The 27530-nt window shown below is 37.2% G+C and overlaps 1 protein-coding gene across 5 annotated transcripts in view; it reads left to right on the top strand.

The window, feature by feature from the left end:
• GLIS3 (GLIS family zinc finger 3) overlaps window positions 1-27530 on the top strand; it is a 499055-nt gene that overhangs the window by 365358 nt on the left and 106167 nt on the right. For 4 of the 5 annotated variants that reach the window (XM_070375837.1, XM_070375835.1, XM_070375838.1 and 1 more), the window contains 3 exons: window positions 14669-14830; window positions 18405-18530; window positions 18843-18953. In XM_070375837.1, the coding sequence (XP_070231938.1) occupies window positions 14669-14830; window positions 18405-18530; window positions 18843-18953 (399 nt within the window). The remainder of the gene's footprint in view (window positions 1-14668; window positions 14831-18404; window positions 18531-18842; window positions 18954-27530) is intronic. The other variant, XM_005896757.2, reaches the window with a different exon arrangement.

The following is a 27530-nucleotide window of genomic DNA, read 5'->3' as shown; positions in this document are numbered from 1 at the left end:
TAGGTGGCTAAGAAAGTAGGAAGCTGCTGCTTTTGAGCTAACTTTTTTCCTCTTGAATAAACATTTTTATTGGCCATATGATTTTATTTTTTGAGGTGCCAAAAGCTTGCATGGTTTGCTCAAATTAGAAAAATAATAAACACCACAAGTCCAGAGAGCATGAAAACAAGAATGCTCTACTGGGGCAGAAGTTCCAGCTCTGCCGTGTTGATTGTTGTTCACATTCCTCTGGTCTGGGTAGACCTGTGGCTCAGCAGCTTCCTCCTTTCCCTCTCACTTTCGTGGAGCTTGTCTTAAAGAGATCAGCAGTACCCCATCTCTCTTTACTGTGGCTTCAGCTGTCTTCATATCATCCAAAAAGGCCAGAGTTGTTTTTGTCGTGCTTCTCTCTCCTCTCTTTCCTTCATCTTTTCTTGTTGAGGTTGCTTTTCCATCTCAGTCATTTCAAGTTTGAATTTGATTTGCATATCTAAGCTGTTAATTATACCAATTACTTGCAGTGTTTCTGCATTCCAAAAAAGAAGTCTGAAACTGACCCCTTTCATTAAAGTCAGTGTCAGTTTGCCCTGAAATTTGGAGCTATGGAGACAAGTCCTTTTTTTCCCTTAAAATATATTTTTAAAAGGCCAGCTGCCAACAACTGTATTTTTCAGGTCCCAAATGCTCATGTTCCTGGTGGTGTTTTTCTGTAGTCCAGCATACATTCTTTAACTAAATACTACTCTTGAAAGATCAAAAGGAGTACTCCCTGCTTTCATTTTGTTCTTGGCTGTAGCTCATGGATGTCTGTTTTTTCCCCTTAATTTACAAAAAGCTTTCTTTCCTTCAGAAGAAAAAGAAAGTGGCTCTGTGGATCATAAAGCAATCATTAGCATTTACTAATACAGTCTGTTCTAAGTTGCTTTACCACCACGTCTTTTCAGTATTATTTACTGAGCAGCTGAAATAATTGGGCTTTGAATTTTTAGATTACTATAAAGTAAGACCTATTGTCACTTATTGCCGAATATAATTGCACCATATGTATTTAGTGAAGCTATTTATTCATCTCCCTGGTGGATAGCTTTGTCAAAATGAGTTGAGATATTTCTGTGTGTGCAGTTGGAATCTAGAAAACATTTGCATTTCATGTAGCACTTAGAAATTATAGAGAATTTCACAAATATTTTTTTTTTCTCCAGACCTGAGGATCTGTTCTTTGAGTTCTACTCATCTTTTATTATTCTCCATTGTTAGAACAAGCCCTGTTCCTATGAGTATATAGCTATTCTGAGTGGATTTTAAGCTCTAACCACACAGTATTAGAAAGGAAGGAAGAGAGGGAGGAAAAGAAAGTATTTTAATATAAACAGGTTGTATTTTAATATATAATAACTCATTTGTCCATTATTCTACATTTCTGCATTAGAAGTTTTCTGTGCACACTAGTCTATCATGAAAAGGACCACTCTGGTCCCTGTGCTAAAGGAGCTCATGGTCCATGAGGATGTTTTAAGGGCATATATGTGGGAGATAAGCCTAAGCTTGGGGACCAGAGACTGCTTTCCTGAAAAAAGGTATATTTAAACCAATCTTGAAAAGATACTTAACTAGGAAAGGAGGAAGAAAAATTTTTCCACGCCAAGGATATAGCATATGCAAATACAATCTCCAAGGAACTGAAAGACCAGTGTGGCTGAAACTGAGGGAACGAAGGGGAGGAGGGTGAGGTGAGGATGAGGCTGGAGGGTAGGCAGGAGCCAGCTGAAGCAAGACTTTGTAAGCCATGGCTAAGCTTTGGTCTTTGTCCAAAAACAATGAGAAACCTTTGAAGAATTTGACACAGGGGAGTGACGTTATCAGATTTCTAGTTTCAACCAATTACTCTGGCAGCACCAGGGAGACTAGATGGTGGATGGGGGCAAGAGTAAAGGGGGAGACCCACTGATTACTGAAGATCAAGTGGGAGAAGATGGCTACTCAGACAAGGGGAGGTCCAACATTGATAGAGAGAAGTAAACGTGTTTGAGAGACACTTCTGAGGACCTAGATATTAGAGATAGGTGTGTGAGAAAGGGATGTCAAGGATTATTTCCAGATACTGGGCTGTACTGTTAGGTAAATAGAGTACAGAGTGAAGTTCTGTTTGGGGGGAAAGGTCATTTTTAAGTGTTGGAATATTTACATCTAGGTATCTGTGGACCAGCTACAGAAACATTGAATAGGCAGTAGAGCCTGGAACTCAGAGGAGAGGTCTAGGCCAAGTTTAACAGTTGATAACCCTGTATTTCTGATGTGATACAGTTTGGGTCCTTATATCCAATAAAGGAAAATAGCAAAGTAAACTGTTTTTCTGAAGGAATTTTGCTTGAAATTAGAAACACTACAATGAATATTTAGGCAAATATTCAATTACTAACCATTTTTCAAAAAAATTATTGAGCACCTAATACATACTAGGCACCTATTAGATTATGGAAACTTCTAGAACATCTTTCTTTTCTTCATAAGTTAAGTTACTTAGAAGAAAGGCTTAACCACATAGGCATTTAAGAGGGACCAAGTTTGTCACCATTGGTAAATTGGTAGTAAATTCAGGAGCCCTTTCATTTGATTAAATGAATAAAGGTTCATGCTATAAAGTATTTTATTGTTTGGCTGAATTTGCAGTCTTGAAGTCTTCCAGAATGCTCACATTGACTATTTCACATTAACTCTGACTTTGCATTTGTTTCTCAGCAGCATAAGCATCTGAGTGATTTACAGATGCATACCACTTTTTTTTTTAACTTGAGAATTACAGTTATTAAAAAAAAAAGATTATGCCAAGAACATAAGGCTCACAGTACTTTTTCATTTTTATCAATGACTTCCCTCTACATTCAGACTTTGGTGAGAATGGTTGGTACAGTTTTGGATAGTCGATGGTATTCTATGAATTTAAGTTACTAATATTTTTCATTTTATAAAGAAACAAAAGAAAAAGTGTGCTTGGATTCCTTCCAGAACATATTTTTTCCTTTCTCTCCTTAACCTATTGAAAAATAGCATTCCTTGGGGTTGCATAGAGGAAATGGTTAAATAATTGAGCCAGAAGGCCATGATTCTGGTTATCCATCTACTACTTACTAGCTCTGTGTCTGTGGCAAAGCACCGAACTTCTCTAGGTCTTGATGTTCTTCACTTGGAAAATGGGGATAATACTACTTGATAATTTGAATACATGAAAGATGATGGTAATGACAGTTAACTTTTATTGGGAATTTACTCCACCCTAAATATTTTCACATCAGGATTGTTGGCTTGGTAAGATGACTAAGGAGATAAAATAAAGCAAGAGACCTATCTTAGAAACAACATGTTTTACTGATTTTTTATTTATTTGAAAAATAAACAATTGTAAATTAAATTCAGTGAAAAGGCCAACTACTTTATATAATAGACCAATACCCTTATCAAATTAAAACATCTGAGGTGATCCACTTACACCACAAACTTTGCACTTTTGGGTAAGATTTTATGTGGACCTGTTGTTGTTGTGATAAATGGAGTCACGTTCAGAGGGGAAAGGAGGGTTGAAATTATCTTAAGTAGAATAGTCAAGGGGATTGAGATTACAATTCTTGGCTAAGGTATTTGCTTTAGAATTATAGGGATCAAACAGTGCATCCATACAATGATTGAATACTCTGTGGGTTTTAATACCTAAACGGTCAGGCTTGATTAATGAATTTGTCAATACTTTCTTGCCCATGAGTGAACCATGGGCATATATATAGGAAGAGTGATTCCTTCAACAAACAAAGAGAAAGGCTCAGAGATGGGATAGGTAGTTTAAAATCAGAGCAAAGAAGAAGAGCAAGTACTGATGGAAAGATTGGGAGATTTTCTGAGCACCTGCCACCTGGCAGTCAGGCATGTGATGGGAGAGCCATGCTGAAAAGCTTAGCTGTGAAAGAAAGAATACTGGAGGTGATGCGTTTTGGAAGCAAGTGAGTGGTCTTGCTGAATCTTGTGGGTTGTCACAAAGGATTGTCAGTTCTGTGACTGTGAAGCTGCCCCAAGCATCACTCTGAGCTCACACCTTCGTAATGGCTGCCAGGGCTAATGCAAGGTTTGAGTTCCATTATTTTCATATCTGCTTCTTTTTTAAGCAGCCAGATGCATATGACTTTTAGCAAGTACAGAATTTATATTTAAGCAATGCATAATGAAAATCGATGACTTTTTGTTGAGAAAAGCATGGTGTCAGGAAAATATCCCTGCCACACTCTTTCCTCCTGTCACTGTGGTGGAAATTTTACATTTGAAAGTGAAAAGGCTTAAGATATAATTTTTTAATCCCATCTTTCCTGCCCACTTGCATCTCTTCCAAAGTTTGTCAGGGCCAGATTTGGAATAGTAAGAGCCATTAAAAATTTGGCATCTTGCACTCTGTTTTTTGGAGTAAATTCAGTATGGGCCAATTTATGGTAAATTATTCTCTTCGTGTGTGAATTTCCTCTTCTCTCTTGGCAAATCCATGCTTGTCTCTACCCCCCTGCGCATAGATCTTAAATATACACATCTATTACAGAATCTGTGTGGGATATGTGTGCAAGTGTTAGTGTGTGCCCATGGCTATACCCGCAAATGCATATGCACATATTTGCACCTATGTGCCTATATGATAGCAAATTGACTTAAACAGTTTGTCTTGGAAGTTTGTGTTGCTGTATGTATGTTAGCATACATTCTGTTGCAACCCGCAAACAGTTTCTCAGTCAAGAGATGACAGAATTTAGCAATCGTTTTGGGAAACACCATAGTAAATAAATATATTGCTTAGCTCTGTTAAACCAAGCATGCCAATTCTTAATAAAACTGAAGGCAAGCAGTGGCATTTCTCCTCTTTGCAGTCAAAGAGAGTTACAGGGGAGCCAATCCACTGCCAACAGGAAAGGCAGAGCCAAGGCCTTGCTACAGCCCCCTATACTCTGAATACTCAGAAAGCTCTGGAGTTTGGCGTGGTTATATCCTGGGGTTATGTGGGGTCGTAATGGCTGCGTCCTGTTCAGAGAGGTTGGCTATCAGATGGTGAGCAGATAGCAAAGGAAACTGTTTGACCTGCTCTTTGGGGATATTTGACTCAGGCAATTCAGGGCAAGGTCCCAAAGATCTTTTTTCTTTGCATGAGACACTCTGTTGAGAGATTCTTTCCTGGCATATTTGAGTATGTTAGCTTAACTTAGGGCAATTTAAAACAGTTTCTTTTCATTTATGTATGAAGAAGGCATACATTTATGTTCCTTGAATTATTCCTAATAACATGTTCCCAGTGGGTCTGTATATGTGTAGCTTAAGTTTGGAAAAGGGTGTGGTAGGAAAACAGCCCACTCCCTTCACCAGTATTGCTACAGATCTCTCAGAACATCAATAAATAAGTTAAGACATCACAACCACAACAAAATACAACCATATATTGTTATTAGTATTGTTTCCCCACATGATTAGATATTAAAATAATTATATGTTTTGCAGTAATTCTATAGAACATTAAAATCCAAAAAAATCCTTAAATTCATTTTATAGCTTTTGCAGTGTTGACCATTTGATGTCATCATGAATGGTGACTGGCTCTACCTAATTAAAAGGCCTTAATGAGCTTTCTACAGAAGAAAGTCTAGAAATATATATATATATATATATATATATATATATATTTTTTATTTTTCTTTTACAAAGAATTCATTCTCTCCATTTCCTTTAGCACTTATTTAGCAAATAATCTGTGATCACTTGAGTATATGCCAAGTGTATGCCAATAAAAAGATTAATAAGACTCAGGACCTTGTCTTCATAAAGCTCACAGCCTAGTAGGGGAGACAAACAACCCAATTAGTGCACCCCCATGCATTAGCCGGGCAGTGGATAAGTCTTGATGTGTGTGTGGTGGGGGGTGGGGGGAGGGGGAGGTAGTGATCCATTGCGCCTTGGTGACACCAGGCATAAAGGAAGGTATCACAGAGGAGGTGACACCAAGCTAAAGGGTCAGTAGGATGTCACTAGGCACGGGAAGTAGCACAAACAGAGGCAAAGTGGAACAATGATGCTTAATTAGGGAGCTGCAGCTGGACTGGCCTGGAGTCCGGTGGAAAGGTGGGAGGACAGACCGGAGGAGACAGGCCTGACCATGTCTGTGCTAAGCCCTCCTTTGACCCATAGCCTCTTTTTCTCTCCTCTCTTTTTTTGTTTTTCTGCTTCTCGTTTCCTTATTTCTCTTTTACTTCATCTATCCCTGTCTGAAATTTGAGAGACTCTTTAGAGAAACTAGAGTTTTAGAGAACATTTCTGACACTTTTTAAAAATCCAAAAAAATAATCCCTAAAATCCAAAAGATGATTTCTCCAACATTTGTTTCCTCACCTTTAGTCTATAGAAAATAGTTTGGGGGTGTTGGAGCAGGCTGGGTCAGATTCAAAATTTGTTCTGAGTGTATGTCTATCTCTTGGAATGTAATATGAATGCAGGAAAGGCAGGATGGAGCCTGGTGATGCTTTTGTATCATCTGCACAGCCTATAAAGTGCTGAGTGAACAAGAAACTCAATATTCCCGGGTCTATTGGTATATAGACTGATGCTCAAAATTTTTTGCAAAACTGTTTTCTTTAATATAGAGCATCAAAATATATGAAAGTTGCTTTTATATGTAGACTTTATATATACTTCATAGAAGTCTTATGCTTTTGCAGATTCATGTGTATGGAATTAAGTATGCCTAGATGGTGGTCAGAAACAGAGATACATGGAAAATGAAATAATTTGATTTCTTTTAGGTATATTTACATAGGGCCAGTTACATGGCCTTAAATATATTTGCTCTTCTGGCATATAAGCAAAGTGCATTTATTGAGGTCTGACTGTGAACCTCTGAAGGACACATGCTCTAGTGGATATGTATTTGCAGATTGCATGAAATCAACGCTAATAAACAGGAATGAAATTCAGGCAACTTACTTATTCTTATGTTTAAACAACCCCCAAATAGCCAGTTTTTTATTATTTACCCACTCATGGAATAATTATTTGCTTAAAATTATAGTTTTCTGGCATTGTATTGACACAGCATGAATAATATATGATATTCCTTACATTTGTTGAATAACTGGAGGCAGCAATATGGTATATTTAAATATCAGTGTTGCACTATGGAGTCTTCTTTTGCCAGTGGTGAATGTAATGCCCATGATAAGGTTCCATTTGTCCCTAACTCCTTTCAATTTTTATAAACCAGACACGTGATAATTTCCATAAAAATTTAATATGGTTCAAATGTTGGCACAGAAGTAACATATTTCTCTCTACATTGTCATGTGGCTTCTCAAAAACATTTTTTCCATTTTCAATTTTTATGTTACACCCTCATTTATTTTGCCACCTCATTTAGAGTGCCCTTTTAAAAGTCAGCTGCTGCCCATGACCCAAAATGTTAAAAAAAAAAAAAAGAATTTTCTTAAACCAATAAGAAGCACATTCATACTGCCCATTTTGGTAACCTTTGTTTTATACAGATTTCTTAATCAAAACCAAAAAGCACAACAAGCCAGGAAGTTGTATTTATGAGCTAGTTAATAGATTCATTTTGTACACTAGAATAACAAGGAAAAACATAGTAACTGGGATCTCTTTTTTACAGTTTAGGAAAACATTACAGAAAGGGTTTTATATTAATTCTACAAAATTTTAGTAGTTCCAGAAAATCTCAATAAATGAGTACAGTAGGCCACTTCAGAATTCCAGATAAGTGACATGCACTGAAGTAGTTGACTCATTGAGGCCGAAGTGTCAGAGTGTCTTCCCCATTCTGGCTGCCTCTCCCAAAAGACCAGGAAACTTTGAAGCAAGGCTGTCCTAGGAAATGCAAGTGCAATCTGTTTAGATATTTGGAATCTTTGTAAAATGACTTTGGGGTACACTGATTTCCCTGAGGTTAAGAGGAATCTCAAATTAACCAGGGTAACCCTACCTCAATTTTAAATAATTTCCCAATGAGGCCACTGTTCCTCTTGGTAGACCCTTCAAAATATTATAAAATCAGATGTTACTTTTAACAACCAAAAGGAAACATACAAACTCCTTTTCTGTGAGCATATTGCTTCCATTGTAGACAATAAGGTGATTAGATTAAAAACATGAGCAAAATCACTCATATTTTCAAGTGAGAACCTGCAGAGACATCTCCTTCCTCTTTACAGAATTAGTAGTCTGAATGAAGCTTGGAGAGGGAAGAACTCCATATTACTCAATATAGTAAATTCATGAACTACATACTTTTTTAAAGCCTTAAAACATGTGAATTATTTTCTTCTCCCTTTATGTAACACTTTATACAAACTGATGTGGTAAATATTAAGATTTGCTGGAGCATCCAGTTCTAATAAGATGCACTGGGAGCAGAAACCACAGGATGGCATGAGGCAAGCCATATGCCCAGTGCGAATAACACTGAAGGAGAAACAATGTCAGATCACTCCAGTGTGCTTCTGCAGTCTTTCTGTTTTGATTTCATATGCTCCCGCCCCTCCCCCACCCTGACTTTTCTTCTGCTTTTCTGCCCCTAGACAACACTTTCTGTTCTCTTGTCAACCTAAGTTTAACAAATAGATTTCACTCTTGCACACTTCTGTGGACGAAGCGACAATAGTTTGGTTCATCAAAAGCAAGTTTTTATTCTTACTCTAGTTCTTTGTCTCTTTTTTCTTTGAATCCCATTAAACCGTACATTTTCAACCTGAAAGTAGTTTAATAACCCCTAGAACCTTACTTTTCAAATTGGCATCTTTGAACATTCAATATTTAAAAATATGATGTAGGAGGTGGTTAGAAATGCAGACTCTCAGGCCCTACTCTGTATCTACTGAATCAAATCTGTATTTTAATATTGACAACATGCCCAGTGACTCATGAGCACGTAAAGATGGCCAGCACTGTCCTGGAAGAAAGCTGGTGAATCTCAGTTAAACACTAGAGTCAGATTTCTCACCTCTTCTCATGAGTATGAGGTGGCTCTGGGCCCTCAGCTGTGCCTTTGTCCCCCTCTTTCAGAGTCACAGAAGAAGCCATCTTTTACTTATACCTTTTGCAGATATGTCCATGATTCAAGTAGACTTGAACTCTTGGGCTTATTGTGGAAGTCACCTTGACTATATCCACAGCATGATAAATATTTGCTGACCTTTCCACCAGTGGCTTTCATCTCTGTTGTCTATGGGCTGTACATGGAAGATGTAAATAGCATATAATTCATCAGTAAGTCCCCAACTCTGCACAGCATATCACAGCTCAGCCATCACTAATAGGAATAATTGGTCTTGACTGATGAAATTGTAAGAGCTTATACCTACAAGGGTCGTAAACACTGAGCCTTAATTGAAATCAAATGTATATTTTTAAAAAGCATGTCCAGCATAATAGACTCCTTTCTGTTTTGGTTTTGTTGACACTAGTGATGGTAGAGAAACCTGATCAGGAAAGGTTTGCTATTATTACTGCTTTGAATATGAACTTGTGCTTCTCAACACTATAAATTGCTGATTAGGGGAAGGAGTAATATTCTACTTGATTACTGGTTACACATATGGAATAAATCCTATTTTAATGGTGTCTAATGAGTCTTTCATTTTCAAAACCTTACACAAAAGCCTCTAATAGAAAGGGAAAGTAATATTTCAAAGGTCATCTTAATGCCACTTAATGTCAACAATCTGTAATCAAGCCAATCTATATAGATGGTGATTACAGTCCAGTTGTGATCCTTTAAATATGAAATAATCTCCTAAATTAACAAAGTGGTGCAAGCTAAGTTTCTCTGGATTTGAGGCAACTTATACTTCTTAATTAAGGCTTGTTCCTTGAAAACAGCCTCAGAGTTAAAGAGATTTTTCTCAGCGTAAGGCTTCACGCAGTGCCGTATTTTCAAACCCGTGAGATTTAAAGTTCTGCCACTTCATGCATTGTTCTTGTATGTGTCTGTAGTCACTGAAATGTGCAATTGGAAAATAATGGCTCCCCTTCACTGCTTTTTCTCAACAGCAGAATGTAATAGGCACTAGAAACATGGGATGTTTTGTTGGTCAAGAGGTCACTGAGGGAATTTTTAGGCATGCCTATTTCAGAACTAGAATCTGCTTGGCAACAGATTAAATAGTTAAGAGCTTAAAGAATCTCTAGTATGAGACTGGCATTCTGGAATATTGTCTCATTTGCAGTGCATATGGAGATAACCCTGCTTTATCCTGGGATGGAGTTGTTTCTTTTTAGTCCAGTGCTGCTACAAGCCCATATGACTCTTACCCCAATTAGAAATGAGTGAATTCTGTAAGACATTTTGCTTCTGTCAGGAGATTGTCTTGAGATCAGCAATAGTGATTACAATGTGAATTTCATTCCAAACTCACAGACACACCGTAGCATCAGAATCTCCTAGAGGGCTCCTTAACACTCAGATGGCTGGGCCTGTACCCCTCAGGTTTCTATTCTGTAAGTCTGGAGTTGGGCTAGAGAATTTGTGTTTCTGACAGGTTCCCAAGGGTGTGACAATGCTTCTGATCTCAAATGTATCTTTGAGAATCATTGCTCATGCCTCATCAGTATATGACCTGCCCAGCCACATGTAATGATCTTGATTCCAGATTCCCTTGAATAAAATGTGAGTCTTAATCCTTTTGTTTCTCTCACTGTCTATCACATAGTGCCATGCTCCTAGGGCTTACTTGGTGTTTGTCGGGGAGGAAAATAAGAATGCTATTTAGATAAATTTACCCATGTGTCCCAGACCCTTTTCCCACCACCACTCCCTCAAACATTACCATTCTGCATTTGTCTTTCTCTTTGTTCTTTTCCTCCTTCCGCTACTCCCTTGGATTCTGAGAGTTTGTTTGTTGTTTTTCTCTAATCTGTATGTGGCCTGCGTTTGAAGCACAGGCAATCTCAGGCCTGATGATCCATCTATGTGTCACTGGGCCTTAGATTCCTGGCTCCACAGCCAGTCCAGGAAGGAGATATCCAGTGACTAAGATATTGGTCAGTTTTTGTGAAGGAGTTGGTCCATGGCAATGACACAAGCAATCAGGTGACAATTTGGACCTTAGATCTCAGGATAGACTTTGCACTTCAGGAATCTTGATGAGAAAGTATGTAGCCAAATTCAAGGAAACTCTCCTGGGATTCCTGCTTTCCTTTACATTTAGATGTTTCTTTACAAGGTGAGACTCATTAAAGATTTTGAAAACCTGAAAAAATGTAAGTAGAAAACAGGCAACTGTTTACTCAGATACCCAAAACATCCAGTGTAGGTGTATTTTGTAACAATCTTGTATAGTTCTACCAAAATATTATATTTTTAATGTATTTGCATTTAATTGAACTTACAATCTTAGGGTAGAATTGCCTGAGGGAGAGGAAATACTTGTTTGAATTACAGGTTTATTTCCATCATGAATGATAATGAATCCACAAAATTGTTTGCTTTCAAGCTTCATCCAGATACTCTTAGAGAAATGAACGGGTCCTATTTTTTCTTCTTGTAGAATTGTTAGTGTAGCAAGTTCAATCAGATGTTATTCTTTGCATACTCTTGTGATGGGTTGGGTGTTAGGTTCCTCATGGAGCCATTTATCAGTTCTTCAGCACTTCATTTGATTGGTTTGGGTGGGTTTCATGGTTTCTTCCGGAGAAGGCAATGGCAACCCACTCCAGTACTCTTGCCTGGAAAATCCCATGGACGGAGGGGCCTGGTAGGCTGCAGTCCATGGGGTCGCTAGCAGTCGGACACAACTGAGCGACTTCACTTTCACTTTTCACTTTCATGCATTGGAGAACGAAATGGCAACCCACTCCAGTGTTCTTGCCTGGAGAATCCCAGGGACGGGAAGCCTGGTGGGTTGCCGTCTATGGGGTCGCACAGAGTCGGACACGACTGAAGCGACTTAGCAGCAGCAGCAGCAGCATGGTTTCTTCTCAGTGAATTTCTTCAATAAGAGCGAGTGGGTAATGGTTTTATGAGCCCCCAGTACATGGGGTTGCCTTGCTCTAGCCTTTAGTCATTCAACTCAGTAGGATCAAATCCCTTCAGTCCTTAATCTTTTCTTCTGAAAGTTGTATAATGCCCGTACACATACTACAAAGACTTTTGTCTTCTGGGCTTCACTGTTACAGAGGAAATATTTGAGATCAGCTGGATTTGCATGCTTTTACTGATAATCTTTTTGATGTTATTTTCAATCTGGGTGCTCATATTTTCCTCCACCTTTGCTATTTTAAAAAAATGGTCATGATTTTATGAGATATAGTTCATTTTTCACTGATTTGCTTGGAATGCAGCAAGCTCTTTGGTTTGATCATTGCTTCTGTTAACAATAATACTAACAATTTTCTGACTTTGAACATTTACGTGGACATTTAACTAAAGAGACCTTGGGAATGCTAGTCTACATTTAGTTTACATCTGATGAAGTAGGCAGTTGGAATTAGTTCTGGGGCATCTTTGGGATCCCGTCTAATCACTCTGTGGTAGATCCAGGGGTCTTATTTTTCTGGTGCTCACAGAAATCTCATTAAGCTATTCTAAAATGATTCTCCACTCCAATCTTGGTGCTGAGACAATGCAGGCTTTTCTCTGATCAAGATCTCGGGTGACTAGATTACTAGATCTAGTGACTTCTATCACTAGAAGATAGTGGATGTTGGGGCCTACTCAGATCTGGGTATGCACCTCTATAAAATGATGCCCACCCTGCAAAACAGCCTTGCTAGGAACTGGGCTACAGGCTTGATGTGTCCAAAACCATAAGCTCATTTTAGACCCAAGTGTGGTCTGTCAGGTGATTCCAAGACAAACTGAGTTACAGCAGAAGTGTACACTGAATTGTCATTCAGAGTGAACCTTAAAAACAGAGGTTTGGTTGGCAGGGGCCTCTTAGCCATGAATTGGGGGTTACTTTTGAGCCCCCTGATTCTCAAACATGAGAACCACTTGAAAACCTGCAGAAATAAACACTTAACTCCTCTCTCCCTCTAGCGATATAACATGATACGCCTTTCATTCTTTTGAAAAGTAGTTGGCTTTGTCAGCAATCATCTTCTGTTCAGGCTAAATTTACTTTTATGTGAAATAGAAATCAGGAAAACACTAGAATTATTTTAAGCAAAATATCAAAATTGAAATAAACCAACATATGTCTGTGAAACATGTATAACTCTCAATCAAAAATAAGTGCAACTTTCATAAATTTCTTAAAATATTCTAGCATGCAAAATCTAGACAACTTATTTAAATAGATGGTGTTGTGACATGTTTAGTTATTCTTCCTCCTTTGTTCATCCTCTACATAAAGGTAAAAATGGAAATAACCAAAACCTGACCCAACTCTGGGTCACCCCTTCATGAGCAATGTACTAATCTGTTGTATTGATAAAAAGTAAGAGAACTGAGGAATTTTATAACATTTCTTGCAGTAAGTTTAAGTTATACCTGCTAATTTTTAATGTAAACTGTTTTCAATTTAACATTCTTTACTTCTGTTCCCCTTACCACCCCTACATTCCTCTCTAAGATGTAATGCTTCTTAATTGCATTAAACATATTATGTTTTGTTCTTGTAGTTTTTAAATTACAGTTTTCCCTTGCACTGGGAACTCTAATGGCATCAAAATTGCTGAAGGGACATATATATTCCAGGGCTGAGCACCAAAGAGAGAATTAAAGGATAAACACCCATCTCACATTTACGCTTCGTATGTAGGCATTCTCTAACATGTTTTCTGTTAGACTGTCACTTCAAGGATTGAAATCACTTTGACTCTCTTATAGTAGCTGATATTTTGCACACAGAAGACAGTAAGTAAATGTTACCATCAATAAATGTTACTGACAAACCAATGAAACATTTCTTAAGATCTTCAACTTTTCATTTACAATTCTTCAAGAACCAGATAACAAAGTTTCTTTAAAAATAGAGATAAATAAAACTATAACTTTAGTTGGAATATGATTTTGTACTAGATGGATTGTCTTCTTGTTCCTTTTTAAAAGCATGTTAAAAACTTTATCTCATTAGGCTTGGCGTCACCCTATATATTAAAAAGGTCACTCTTGGAAGTTGAAAACCACTTAAGATAGAATTAAGAAAGCTTATTATCATAATGATTCAGCAGACACATGTCCTTTTCATCTCTAACTCTTGGGTCTTCAATTTACTTCTTTTTCTCAAACATCACTCTGATTCTTTTGTTGTTATTAGTTTATTAGTTGTAAAAAGTTTCTTCCTTCCTGATTCCTTCAATTTAGACCAATTTGGAAATGAAAGTGTGTTAATTTTTAAACAAATCTTTAAGACATGCTTTACTGTATTTTTATTAACCAAGCCAGATGGCTCACAGCAAATTTTCTCTGACATAAGTAATCACAAAAATCAGTTTGGGACACAAATCTGGTATGGAAAGTGGCAAGTATATTCAGTAGAAAAATGCAGTTCACACAAACATATGGATATTTTTACAAGTAATACTGTTACTATTTGGATTTCTTTCTTTCTTTTTTTTTTTTTGTTATAGGCTAAGAACAAACTAAGGACATTTATTTTTCCTGTCCCCCACAACCCCAAACATTCAAGGTCCTTCTCAGCAACCAAAAATTATTTTCTTTTTGCAGTTTGAAGGTTGCAAGAAGGCCTTTTCGAGGCTCGAAAATCTCAAGATTCATTTGCGGAGCCACACAGGCGAGAAGCCGTATTTGTGCCAGCATCCGGGCTGTCAGAAGGCCTTCAGTAACTCCAGTGACCGCGCCAAGCACCAGAGGACACATCTGGACACTGTAAGAATGGCAGGAGCCTTCCAACTTCCAGCCTCGAGTCCCGGTGTGAGGAAGTGCCCGTGTGATAGTGGGGTGGTGGAGGTGTTTGCTTTATGACCTGCAGGTTATAGGGACAAGGCCAAGGGCAGCGGTGAAACCTGCTAGAGAGCCAGAAGGGGCCCTGTTTGGTTCTCTCTTTTCCTTTTTCTATAGTAACAGGTTATCCTAAATATTACAGCTGCTGGGACAAAAGAGTTCGTATATAAAGCAGAGGCACTTTAAGGGCTGTTATATATAGCAGATTTTAGTACAGAGAATGACTGCTAGAGGTTGGACCTTAAAATAAATATTCAGATATCAAGATATACTAAGATAGATAAGATACTCTATTGCTAGAAACAGGAAGCACTTTTTTTTTTTTCCTATTTTAGTTCTTTTTTTCTTGACATAAGAACGTTGAGACTGGCCTGCTTTTTGAAAGTGAATCTGGCCTTTTGCTTTAGAAACCACCTGGTATTTTCACCTTCAAGTGATCTAAAAAGAATCAGCAAATCTTTCCCAAGGGTCCTGTTTCATCACTCTTCCTCTGTGTTAACAGCCACATATCTACTGGCATACAACCTATGAGAACAATTTATTTTCATTATTATGCTTTAATTCTCTTAGTGCTGAAACATTGTGTTCACTTGCTAATGCCCTTTCCATGACTCTGTCTTTTGTTTTCTCAATTATGTTGATCGTCCTCCTTTGCATTTCTCAGGTTTTGATGCCATTTTTTTTTACATGAGGCTAGGTGGACTGTATGTAATTTTAGTTCACTTAACAAAGCCATCAGGGTAAATGTATTATACACATCACAGATCTCTTATCCCACATTCTTGCAAGTAATGTATTCATGACAGTACTTTTTCAGTGTTAACATTCTGATGTCTATTATTAAACTACTTCAGAATTTGAATTTTGAAAAGATACTGTTATTTCTACACACCTTCTCATACATATTTAAGATTCTTCTGATGTTATAGCTGACATATTTATTAAATTTTATATTAGTCGCTATTAGTCATATTGATAGCAGTCATTTTATCTATATGTCATATAACCTTTCTAAACAGAATTATATCCTAATATACATAATGTGATGGTTTGCCTAGTAAACATCTGAAATATAATTAGAGTAAAGTGGCTATAAGATGGACCCTTTCTGTTCTAGCTGAATTGAATTCAATGAATTTAGGACCAACAGAATGGAATATTAAATGAATAAATTTGGTGAATAGCAGTATTTTTTAAAAGTAGAAATAGGAAAGAGAATGAATTATGTTTAAATACCCTATTTTGTATGTCTAAAATGGTCTTGGTAGAATCTTATAAATTTTACAATTTGTCATTAAACTTTATCATGGAAGAATGAACATTCATGAGACAAGATTGTCTTGAGAAATTGCTTCTACTCTAGCTAGTTATCTGGAGTTTGAAAGAACTATTGTGAGGCTAAGTGTTATGGTTCTACAATACCCTTCTTTGCTTGAAGCTAATTTTAGCTAATCAAACCAAGAGCATTTTCTAAAGTCATTTTGAATTTAAAAAATCCCTTTGGAAAACTTTTGAGAAAAACTACCTAAGATAATAATTTCATGATTCAGTTCAATGCAGTAGCTTTTAAAACTTAACTGTTTTTTTTTTTTAAGTATTTCTCCATTAAATCTTTTAAAACCATAATTTTTTTCTTTGAAATCCAAACTACCTTCTTGTTGCTTGAAGAATTTATTATTAAAATTTAGGTCCACATTCCCTTTTATTAAGTACTCCTTATGCTAATAACTCCTTATGTTAATACTATCAGAATTTTAGATAAAGTATCTTTCTTCAATTAAATGGATTCTTTACTTCTAGGAAAATGATTTGCCCATAAAGATGACGGAGTCCATAATTCTAACCCTGGAAAGTGTTATTAAATCATTTCTCTATTAGCATCTTAATGTCTAAACAGGGGGAATAATTTTATAGTATAAATGGAAAATAATGAAGAATATAGTTTGATGAAGTGTAACATGCCATTTAAAGCTTAGATAATCTGAGTTAAAATGACCAGTATACTTGTACCACTTAGACCAATCCCTGGCATTGCTGTTTTGGCATACTGATCCCAGGTGGCTGATAACAGGGGAGAGAGTAAAAGCTAGCTGGGAGGAATGATCAGTATTCAAGCCTTTTTCAAGAGTATCTCAAAATCAAATCCAAAATGACATTAACTATTTCTTATCTCTCCAACCCAAGTAATGGTGACTATTGTAATAATAACGGCATCAATTTATATAATGCATTAATATTCCCCCCGGTTTTTATATACAGCATCTCTAATGCAAAACATGAACTTATGTGGTCATAACATGACTGCCAGTAAAGATGTTGGCTTATTTCCCCTCCAGGCAGGAAAGGGAAGACTAGGGGGAAAAAACTGTGTGAACCCAGGAAAGATTCCCAGGTTAAAGAAAACCTTTGTTTACCCAATGGAAACGTCTTGGCAGATGACTTCAGCCCATAATTGGCTCATCATTTGGCAGAAACTGTGACTTATTGAGAGGCTGGTTCATCCATTGTTCATTGTTAGATCCCTGATAGTGATACAATGTCTAGCACATTATGGAAGCGAAAGAGCTGCTGAGTGATTCATTCATTCAATCAGCCAGCTAGTCAATAAACAAACACATCAGATACTCAATCTTAGAATTCAAATTAGGATTGTCAAACTAAATTATATATTCATGACTTTGTCTTGTTCTTGGAATAAAAATTAGCAACAATAGCAATAAGAAAGTGAAACACATATATGGTTTTTAGAAAGCAGATAATATAATTCACACAAATGTTGGCCTACAAAATGACAAGCAAGTGCATGAAAACAGGAACAAAATATAAATAGTAAGGAAAACAACCTGAGTTTTGGGGGAAGTGGGGTTGGTCGATAGAATAGCATGTTTCTAAAGTGAGAACTCTATTGTAGAGACAGTTTCAGTTCTCTTCCTCACATTTCACCTCATGTAGGCACAAATTTAATATCTCACCAGATGAGATACTAAGTAGATGAGTGACAGTTAATACATCTTATTAATGCAGTTAATCTTCTAGGTTTTTTTTTTTTTTTCACTTCTTAAGAAAGTTTTTATTTATTCTACAGTGTAAAAGTCACATTCCCGAACGTTTGGTTTGAATTTAGTTGTTACAGTAAGAATAGTTGCTAAAATTTGAATCAATGTGCAATGCTCTCATTCAGTCATTCCTAATTATCATGTACCAATCACCAGGGTCATAAAAATAAAAAAGATTCTAGACTCTGTCTTGGGCTCCGCACCTTACATCTCTTAGGCTCATGGGAGAATTGGAGTAGCCAGAACTTGTTTGCTTTCTCATCGTGCTCAGCCAAGAACTTATTCACCTAATCTAGGCTTAACAGCAGGACTCCTCTGCAACTAATAATATTAATGTTTCTTTAGCTGATTTTTCATGTGTCTGTTGTTTGAAACCTGCTGTCTTCTACTTACTTTCCACTAATTTTCCCTTTTAATTCTCTCCCTCTCTCTTTCTGAATCAGGTTTCTTCTGAAACATTACCAGTCTTTTCTGGACTTTTCTACAGCTTCTTTATACCTGAACTCTTAAAGAATATGTGTTTCCTAATTTCTGACAGTACCAGAGATTGTTTTCAGGGGAACATAATTGTAAGTATGACTGGAGATACTAATAATTTTCATATTGAAAAATGCCACAGGAGGTTTCGTGGCAAGAGGGCTTTCTGTAGCAGTCTCTTAAAAATCTTCAAAGATAAGCCATCTCTTTGTTTCTTGAAAGTTTATTCTCTTTGCCTTGATGCAAACTTACTGGGCTTTCTAATTAAAATGCATGAGTATCACATAGCAATTCACATCAATCAGTTGGCAACAGTTCATGCTCTGAAGTCAATAGTCTTTGAGTAAATCTTCCTCAGTTACCTTTATGATTTAACCACAGCTCTTTCTTTCTTTCTTATTTAGAAACCTTATGCTTGTCAAATTCCGGGATGCACCAAACGCTACACAGACCCAAGTTCCTTAAGAAAGCATGTGAAGGCACATTCTTCCAAAGATCAGCAAGCAAGGAAAAAGGTAATTTTAAATGAAAATTTACCCATCCAGGAAAAGCACATTTAAATTCCTCTTGCAGTACTGGGAGCTTCTGTGGGACATTGGTAATCCTAATGCTTCTCAAAGTGTAACATATTTTTGACTCTGAGTAGAGAAGTCTTTCATGAAGTAGTAGCAAGGCTGTGATTTTCATAGCTGATGTAATCAGCTATGAATTTCTGGGGAGGATTTATATAATAGAAGTTGATGAAATTGGTGAAAGTCACCAAAACTGGAAAGTAACAAAATCAAGTTCAAATAGTAAAGAAAATTGAATTGGGAAAGCAACACAACAAATACTCTTTCTGGTGATAAGTGCTTAATAAATATCAATACAAAACATAAAATATCAATTGGCTAAAATTATTAGCTCTGATGAAGATGGTAGGATGAGTATGTATAGAGCATTGTTCCCTTTAAGCTTAGAAAAAACACGTTTCTTAATAGGTACTATATATGAATGTCTGAGAAAGAAATTGAACCTAACATCACTTTTGACATCATTGAGGGCTTAGTGCACCTCTCAGAGTTCTTAAAAGCTGTAGTATCTCTCAGATTTGGAAGAAATGTTAAAGATCAGCCTGCCAACCCACCTGACTTATCCTCCTGACTTCATAAGATCTCGAGCAAGTGGTTGACAATACTGTTCTTTAACATCTTGAGGAACGAAGAGCTTACTACCTTTCAGGCATTTTCTAATACCAGAGCTTTGTAAATTTTGGGACTAAAAAGTATGTTCTGATTATGGCAGAAAATATGTTGACCTGACCTTGGTTTTTCACTTGTGTTTAGATGGGTACCTAATTCATTTAAGAGTCCTTCATAACAAATTTAAGGGAAGTTTAAGACTAAACTTATTTCAAGTGACTGAACACTGTTGTTCAGTTGCTAAGTCGTGTCCTACTCTTTGCGATCCCATTAAGCACACCGGGCTTCCCTGTCCTTCACTGTCTCCTGGGAGTTTGCTCAGACTCATGTCCATTGAGTCAGTGATGCCTATGATCTCCTATGGTTTTATTAAACTCTATGGCATGGTTTTCAGGTCACCATGGCTTCAAGCTAACCAGAATCTTTCCTTCTTTTATGATTTATAGGGATTTAGTTCTTTTATTTTGGGATATGCTCTGTAATCTTTTTGTTACTTAAGCTTTTTCTTCCTTGGAAGGTGGTGGCACAATGCCAGTTGAGGGCTCATATACGGAAATAATTTGACCTCTCCACTGTGAGTTAGAAAAATGTCCAGTTAGAAAAATTTGATAAAAGTTCTTTTTTAAAAATAGATATTCTTAATAGCATACAAGCCCACTCTTATAAGTCAGTTATTAAAATTATTTAGTTTTCCCCTATAAATATAGTTGAAAGTGAAAGTGAAAGTGTTAGTCACTCAGTCATGTCTGACTCTTTGTGACCCCATGGACTGTAGCCCGCCAGGCTCTCTGTCCATGGAATTCTCCAGGCAAGGTATTGGAGTACATAGCAATTCCCTTCTCCAGGGCATCTTCCAGACCCAGGGATCTAACCATTGTCTTCTGCATTGCAGGCAGATTCTTTACTGTCTGAACCACTAGAAAAGCCCACATAAGTATAGTTAAATCTCTTTAATTGGAATCCCAGTCAACTGATAATAGATGATCATTATGAACATATCATAATAGATGATCATTCAACATGGATTGGAATATGTTCCTGTATTTTAAAACAGCAAAGGAACTAAGTGAATTAATAATAAGAATAAAGTTGTAAGAAGGATGTTTAATATTCTTAAAATAACACACCATTGTTATAATGACATACTGTTAATTGTTTAGGAGGACCGCTGTCTAATGGTTTTTGTCATTATCCATGTGTATCTTGTAAACTTGAAATAATAAGTGTGTTTCTTAAACAAAAAACCCTCTTGCATGAGGTTTTACTGTATTAGCAAATTTGTTATAAGATTCAAGAGCACCTTCATAGAGAATAACAATTGTTGTGGACATGACAGAATGTAAGTCTCACATGTAGACAAATAAGCAGTAATATGATAGTCAACCCAAGAGAGTAACCCAGGTTGACAGTAGGTATGAAAACATAATGTGATATTTTTAGGAGTTATTAATAGCTTATATTGCTCAAACACAGATTATTTCAGCTTCTTTATAAGGGAAAAGTAGTTTTGATTCTGTGAAAGATGTTTGAAGCACTAATTTAAAGAAGATAATAGATCTTAAGACTATAAATTAGTAAACAGTTTTTAAGAACCTTTAATAGACAATTTGGATAAAAGGATATACTTTCAAGGGGCAGAATTACAATCTAATGTCAAATATTACAATATTCTCTTAATTTTGTCTTATGTGAAATGAGGTATTATCACTCCAGTGATTCAGCTTTTGTTGTTCACTCTTTCCTGCAAGTGACTAAACTGGATTTGGCCGACATTATTTGCTTAATCCTTAGTGACGAGTTTACTGTGTTTACTTTCCAAATTTTAACCTGGCCTTTTAATCTGAAGATTTTAAAAATCCTGTGTGGATCTTTGATGGACTAATTCATGGAAATTAAAATGATGAAAGTGGCTCTATCCAATAAAAAGAGGCAATGTCACTCCCAGGAAAAGCAGTGCTAATAAACCTGAAATCAGTCAATCACATTTTCAAACCCTGCGCTGGTGTATTGGTGTGTAGTATTTACATGGTAGAATGTTACTAGACCTCAGAGAGATTCTAATTACTAACTCACATCAGGGCTTGGTATTTGGAATATTTCCTGGCAGCAATGATTTAAAAAAGTAAGAAACAATAACCCTTTTAAAGCAGAATTAAGATTATTTACGACTTTAATTAAAAATTGAAAATTGGCATTATTTCAAAAAGCCTTTACAAAAATGTGAATTCATCAAAAATAACCATAAAAATTCCAGGGTGATAAAGGCACAGTGGAGTAATGGTCCCAGCCCTAGGGAATTGTTTTGTTGAAAAGAATAAAACTCTTTTCTGTCACACCCTGTTAGTCATGGACTCCTTTAATATACCCTGCCTGCCTGCCTGCCTCTAATCCTCTTTTCAACCTCCCCCTGGACACTAAATGACATTATTTTGGTCTTAACATGGCTGGCTTTATGAAGCCTTTCTCTGAAATCATGGCCAGTGACAAGCCACCCTCACCCGTAAGACAAATGTTTATTAGGAGGGGTAGAGATCTGGTAAGTGATGCCCTGGTCATGGGCATGGGGCCCTTTCCCACACCTGTTGGATCCTACTGAAAACCAAGAACCTGAAAACTCAGCAAAATATTCAAGCTGTGAAAACAAAGGAAAAAGAAAAAAAAAAAAAAAACCTCTTCTGCAAAAGAATTGAGATGATGTGGCTCATTGCATGCAGAGTAACTTTTCTCTTTGTCTGATGTGTGCACACCCACACATCCCATCAGCTAATGTACAGACTTCTTCCGTAGAATGTGCTTTGCAGATCTTGAGTCCATTAAATAGAGGGCTACACAGATAAATGAGTAGCAAAATACTCAAGTCACCAGCTATGGTCTCCAGTGAGAATAGAATTCAGTCTACAGAGCAGAAGGCAGAATCTGTCCTTCAATTTTGTCTGATCATGAGTGGGGAAATAAGAAAAAACTAAGGCCATAAGCCACTTGAAATTTTCCTCAAGGCTGTGAGCTTTGTTAGAAATTTTCAGTTTCACCTTGCAAGTGCCATAAGCAAGGAGGTTTCCTTCAACTCTGGCCTGCTATCCAAATGGACTTTTAAAAAGTGAATGGAAAGAATACTGGGCCAAAAGTTAGAGATGACGTGAATCCTTTGTCCATTTCACACTTCCACAAAGATTCCAGACTTTGGGTGTGATTTATTAAATGTTTGTTAAAACATTCACCTTTGACTCACTGTAGTTAACTTTCGCTTTTGTGACCTCAACACGGGCTGCTTTGAAGCAAGCAAGTGTAGCATTTGAAGTGTAGTGAACGCAACATGTATATGTATTTTCTACTTAGAGAACAGCCCTATGTAGCTTTCTGGCTGAAATAGAATTGCTTATTTAATGCTGTAGAACTGGTGATACTCTGGAATCTGCTCAGAGCCACTAGCACCCCATATATACTCAAAAGTATGAACAATTTCATTAAATACAACATAGGCTCATCTTGTTTTGTGCAGTGGTTGAAATCTTCAAAAAGCTATGTGGAAAAAATACATTTTCCCCTAAATGAAAGCATGTGTAAAAGAGTTAGTGGGACTTACTTTTTCTATCAGTTATTTTGTGTCATCATCTACATGGCGTATGGAATATACAGATGAAGGACACAGTCAGAGGTCCTCCCAGATTTTGATAGTCTTTTTCCCTTCATCCTTCCCCCTCCTTCCTTCCATTTTTTTCCTGCTCAGGAATAAATTAAGAATCTCTCTAACTCTCAATGGAATGTCAGTCACAGACACATATTATAGACATAACATTTCAAGATGAACTGGTAGCTTCTCTTCTTCCACTCACATTTAGGAAATCATATTGGAATTTGAGTAAAACTGATGTTATTACAGCAATGACATTAAAATGGCACTAGTGTCTTGCCTGGAGAATCCCATGGGCGGAGGAGCCTGGTAGGCTGCAGTCCATGGGGTCGCTAAGAGTCGGACACCACTGAGCAACTTCACTTTCACTTTTCACTTTCATGCATTGGAGAACGAAATGGCAACCCACTCCAGTGTTCTTGCCTGGAGAATCCCAGGGACAGAGGAGCCTGGAGGGCTGCCGTCTATGGGGTCGCACAGAGTCGGACACGACTGAAGTGACTTAGCAGCAGCAGTAGCAGCAGCAGCAGCAGTGTGTGTGTATGTGTGTGTGTGTGTGTGTTTGAGTCACTTATTAACTTTTCTACTTAACAGTTGTTGCTGACAGATTACTTACATTACACCTCACAATGATGGTGAGACATATTACCTGCCTGAATGTCCTGATGTCTCAGTTGAGGGTAACAGATTTCAAGAAAGGCACTAGGTATGCTTTTGTAAAATAAACAATTTTGGTTCAAAATAGTGATGCTAACTAATAATTAAATGTAAATTAAAAAAAAGTCAAGTTAACCCCCAGTTGATAATACTGATTTCGAGTTGAAACCAGTTGCCTGGAGGCTTCTTTTTAAAGCAGATCCAATATGAAACCAGCTGTGCTTTTCAGAACATTTTAATGCTACATGGTGATTGGAGCCAATGAAAAGGAATTGAGAATTCACATTTGGTGATGGAAAGTGAAAGGGTAGAGATGGTTGTCCGTGAGAGTAAATAGATAATTAGAAAAATGTTCTGTTCCTTTCTGGAGAGATCAGAGAAACTGTCTTCGGCTTTGTGAATACAGAAAAATAGATACTCGCATCTCTTAGCCTGGTCCAATGTCTTTTTTTAGCCCTTAAAGCAGTGTTTCCCAAAGTGTTTTCTCTAGAACACAATCTACAGAATCTTATCAGGTAATTCTTTTAGGAAGTTTTTTTGTTATCATATAAACTTGGGAAATGCTGAGTTGAATAATATTCAATGGTTTCCCTCTTGTAAGAGTTCTCAGAGCTTTAGATACACCAGTATTCCAGAGGGAAAATAACATTAATTTGATTGATTTAATTCAGTATGACTTGGTCAACAAAACAATCTTCTTTTTCCTCTAGAACATCTTATCCAATTACTCTTCTGTAAATTATTTGAGAAATATGTTCTCAAGTAATTTATTCCATTCAACAAATATTTATTAAGCACCTACTGTGTGTGAGGCATTGGATTAGACCCATGAATGCAAGTGTGCATAAAACAGACATATTCTTTGTCCTCATAGAGCCAAACTATCTTGATGAAATCCAGCAATAATAAAAAAGATGAACAAAAAATAGCATAAATGTAGGCAAAGAAGCAGTGAGGAAGTTGACATGGAGGTAAAAGAGTGGGAGCTGTTGAGGTGAGATGCTCAGAAACACATTCAAATGACCACTTTAGAAATGAGAACACTGTATTGCCTGCAAAAAAATTTAAAGCTCTGCTTAAGTTGAAATATTGTACCCTTCTGTGTGAGCTTCTTTTAAGAGATTCTACTGCTGAGAGCATAGCAGTAGATGTCAGAATCATCTTACTTTGTTGTAGTTAAACTTTTTGGCAGCCTTTCCTCAGTCGGCATTAGAGGAACTGGATCCTAGACAGTGAAAAGCATTACTTGTATCTCCCACCTGAAGAAATGACTCAGATAGGCAGCATTTCGGTCCATAGGGTTGCAAAGAGTTGGACATGACTGAAGCAACTGGGCATGCACGCACATGCACGAGCAGTCAGCATAAGTAGCAAGTGAGACCCTGCATCAGCTCTGGGATTTAAAAACAAGTGAGAACTAAACTTGCCCTCTTGAAGATTACATTCCAGTGAGAGATACATGGAGACATGTGCTCTGTGCAATAGGAGAAATGCTGTGATTAAAGTCACACAGAGCATGTTTCTGGAACAGTGTATCTGGGAGTTCCTTTGTGACTGATAGACAATCTTAAGGAGTGAAGTTTTAGTCTCTCTTATTTGAAAGAAATGGAGAGATCTATAGAGTTCTACATTGTTCTTGATTTTATCACAATTCTTTGTCATGTGTGGCACGGTAGTTTTAGTTCTATTCCCCTTGAAAATTCTTAATTAGAACAAAAAAATTAGGAGTGTGTGGCAGAGCTCTGGCCAACTGTGTAAAGAATGAAGGCCTTATGACAGGTGCTTTAGTGAGCAGTTCAGGCTGTACAGTGCCTAGCACAGCCACCTTATAGAGATGGTTCCTAGATAATTGCTTTTTTTGATTGATTGACAGAAACCTTCCAAGCTTCTCCTTTTCTTTCTCTTATTAGATTCTGATCAAAATGATTTTGTAAGCAAAGCATTTATTTCAGACTTTCTGCTGCCTAAACATAATGTCTTACAATATCATGACACAGCTCATCAGGCCCTCCTTGGTTTTGTCTTTGTCGCCACTTCTGAAGAACTGGCCCCTCATGCAATTACAGCTTCCTCTGCTAGTTCTCTCTTCTCTTTCCTTTTCAGATTCAGTTGAATTTTGTCTTTGCTAACCATGAGTAATATTCTTCTATTTGTTTGTATCTTGAGCTCTAAAGATTTATTTTCAGGTGACTTTACACAGGGGCTTGGATAAGCCTAATGTGAAAACTTTTCATGTGGATACTGGGAAGGTGGCTGGGTCTCAAGAGTAGTTTCTGGATTGGATGTCAGAAGGTATGGGCTTCTTTTATGCAGTACAATGAATTGCTCCTTGACTTTGCTTAAATTACAGTCCCCCAGTTTTTCCATTTCCCCATCTTCATAGCTATCTTGAACAGCAAACATAGGGCTTCAAAGGTGAAAGGGTAACCATCTTGGTAGAAAGTGTTGTTACACATACCTGCAATCCAGGGTGGTCTATTGTGAACAACAACAGAACAATAATGTCCTTGGAAATCTTTTTCTTTGTAAGAACTGAATACTCTTGTAGATGAAGACCTCTTTCAGTGAGGACTAATAGCTAGTTTCTGTAGGTCATATGGATGCTTGGATGGTGGTGCAAAAATGATCCAGAAGAAGGAAAGGAAGTTGAGACCAAAACCAGAAGGAATTAAAATCAAACTTGAATCTGCAATACTTGGTTCTATTCAGAGATTAACTTGGGGTCCATGGACCATAGGGGAATATGTAGATGAGTGGGTTCTAGAAAGTCCATGAAATCTCAGAAATTATGTAAAATGTATTTTTATAAGGAGAAACCCCATAGATTTCACTGACTCTCCAAAATTAGGACTTCTTGATGATAAAAGAGAGAGGACCCCACCATACACACACACGAAAGAACACAAGCAAACACTCTGGGAGGTGTGTTATAAGTCTATTACCTTAGTTGCAGTTATGATATCATGGGTGTTTGCATATATCCAACTCATCAAGTTGTACATATTACGTATGTGCAGTTCCTTGTATATCAATTATACCTCAATAAAGCTGTTATTAAAAAAAAAAAGACTCTCTGAGCCAAAACAAATGTAAGATACCTAGAGACTGTTTCCCCTGGCTTTAATGATAATAAACCCCCACAACTTTGCCCACCTAAGAAGAATCTATGCTTCTTATGTTCTGGAGGATTGACTCCTACTTACCCAACATTTACTGTGTGTCTGATATTTTGATAAGTGCTTGTGAATACAAAAATGGTAAGATAGGCTCCTTTCCCCTTAGGCAATCAGAGATGTTAAAGCTGGATTTTGACAGCTGGTGGGCTGATTGTATAGCTGGTGAATTCAAGTATGGGGAGTAGGGTGCAATAAATTAATGGAGAAGTCTAAAGCAATTGCACCAGGTAGGATGGTATGCAGTTTTATAAGATTATAGAGACCTGGACAAGGATACTGGCAGTTGAGAGAAAAATGAGTGGACAGGAAGTGGTGATGGATTGGATGCCAGAGAGGAAGGGTAGAGTCAAGATGGTACCAGAGCTTCTACTTCTAGGACCGGAAGAGCAGGCCACAGGTGCAATGTCTTCTTTGCCAGGGAAACCTCAGTTCTGCTTTTAAGGCCTT

The sequence above is a fragment of the Bos mutus genome, chromosome 8 (genome assembly GCF_027580195.1).
Source record: "Bos mutus isolate GX-2022 chromosome 8, NWIPB_WYAK_1.1, whole genome shotgun sequence".
Lineage (NCBI taxonomy): Eukaryota > Metazoa > Chordata > Mammalia > Artiodactyla > Bovidae > Bos > Bos mutus.
Note: the sequence above shows the minus strand (reverse complement) of the source record. Positions and strands in the feature narration are given on the sequence as shown.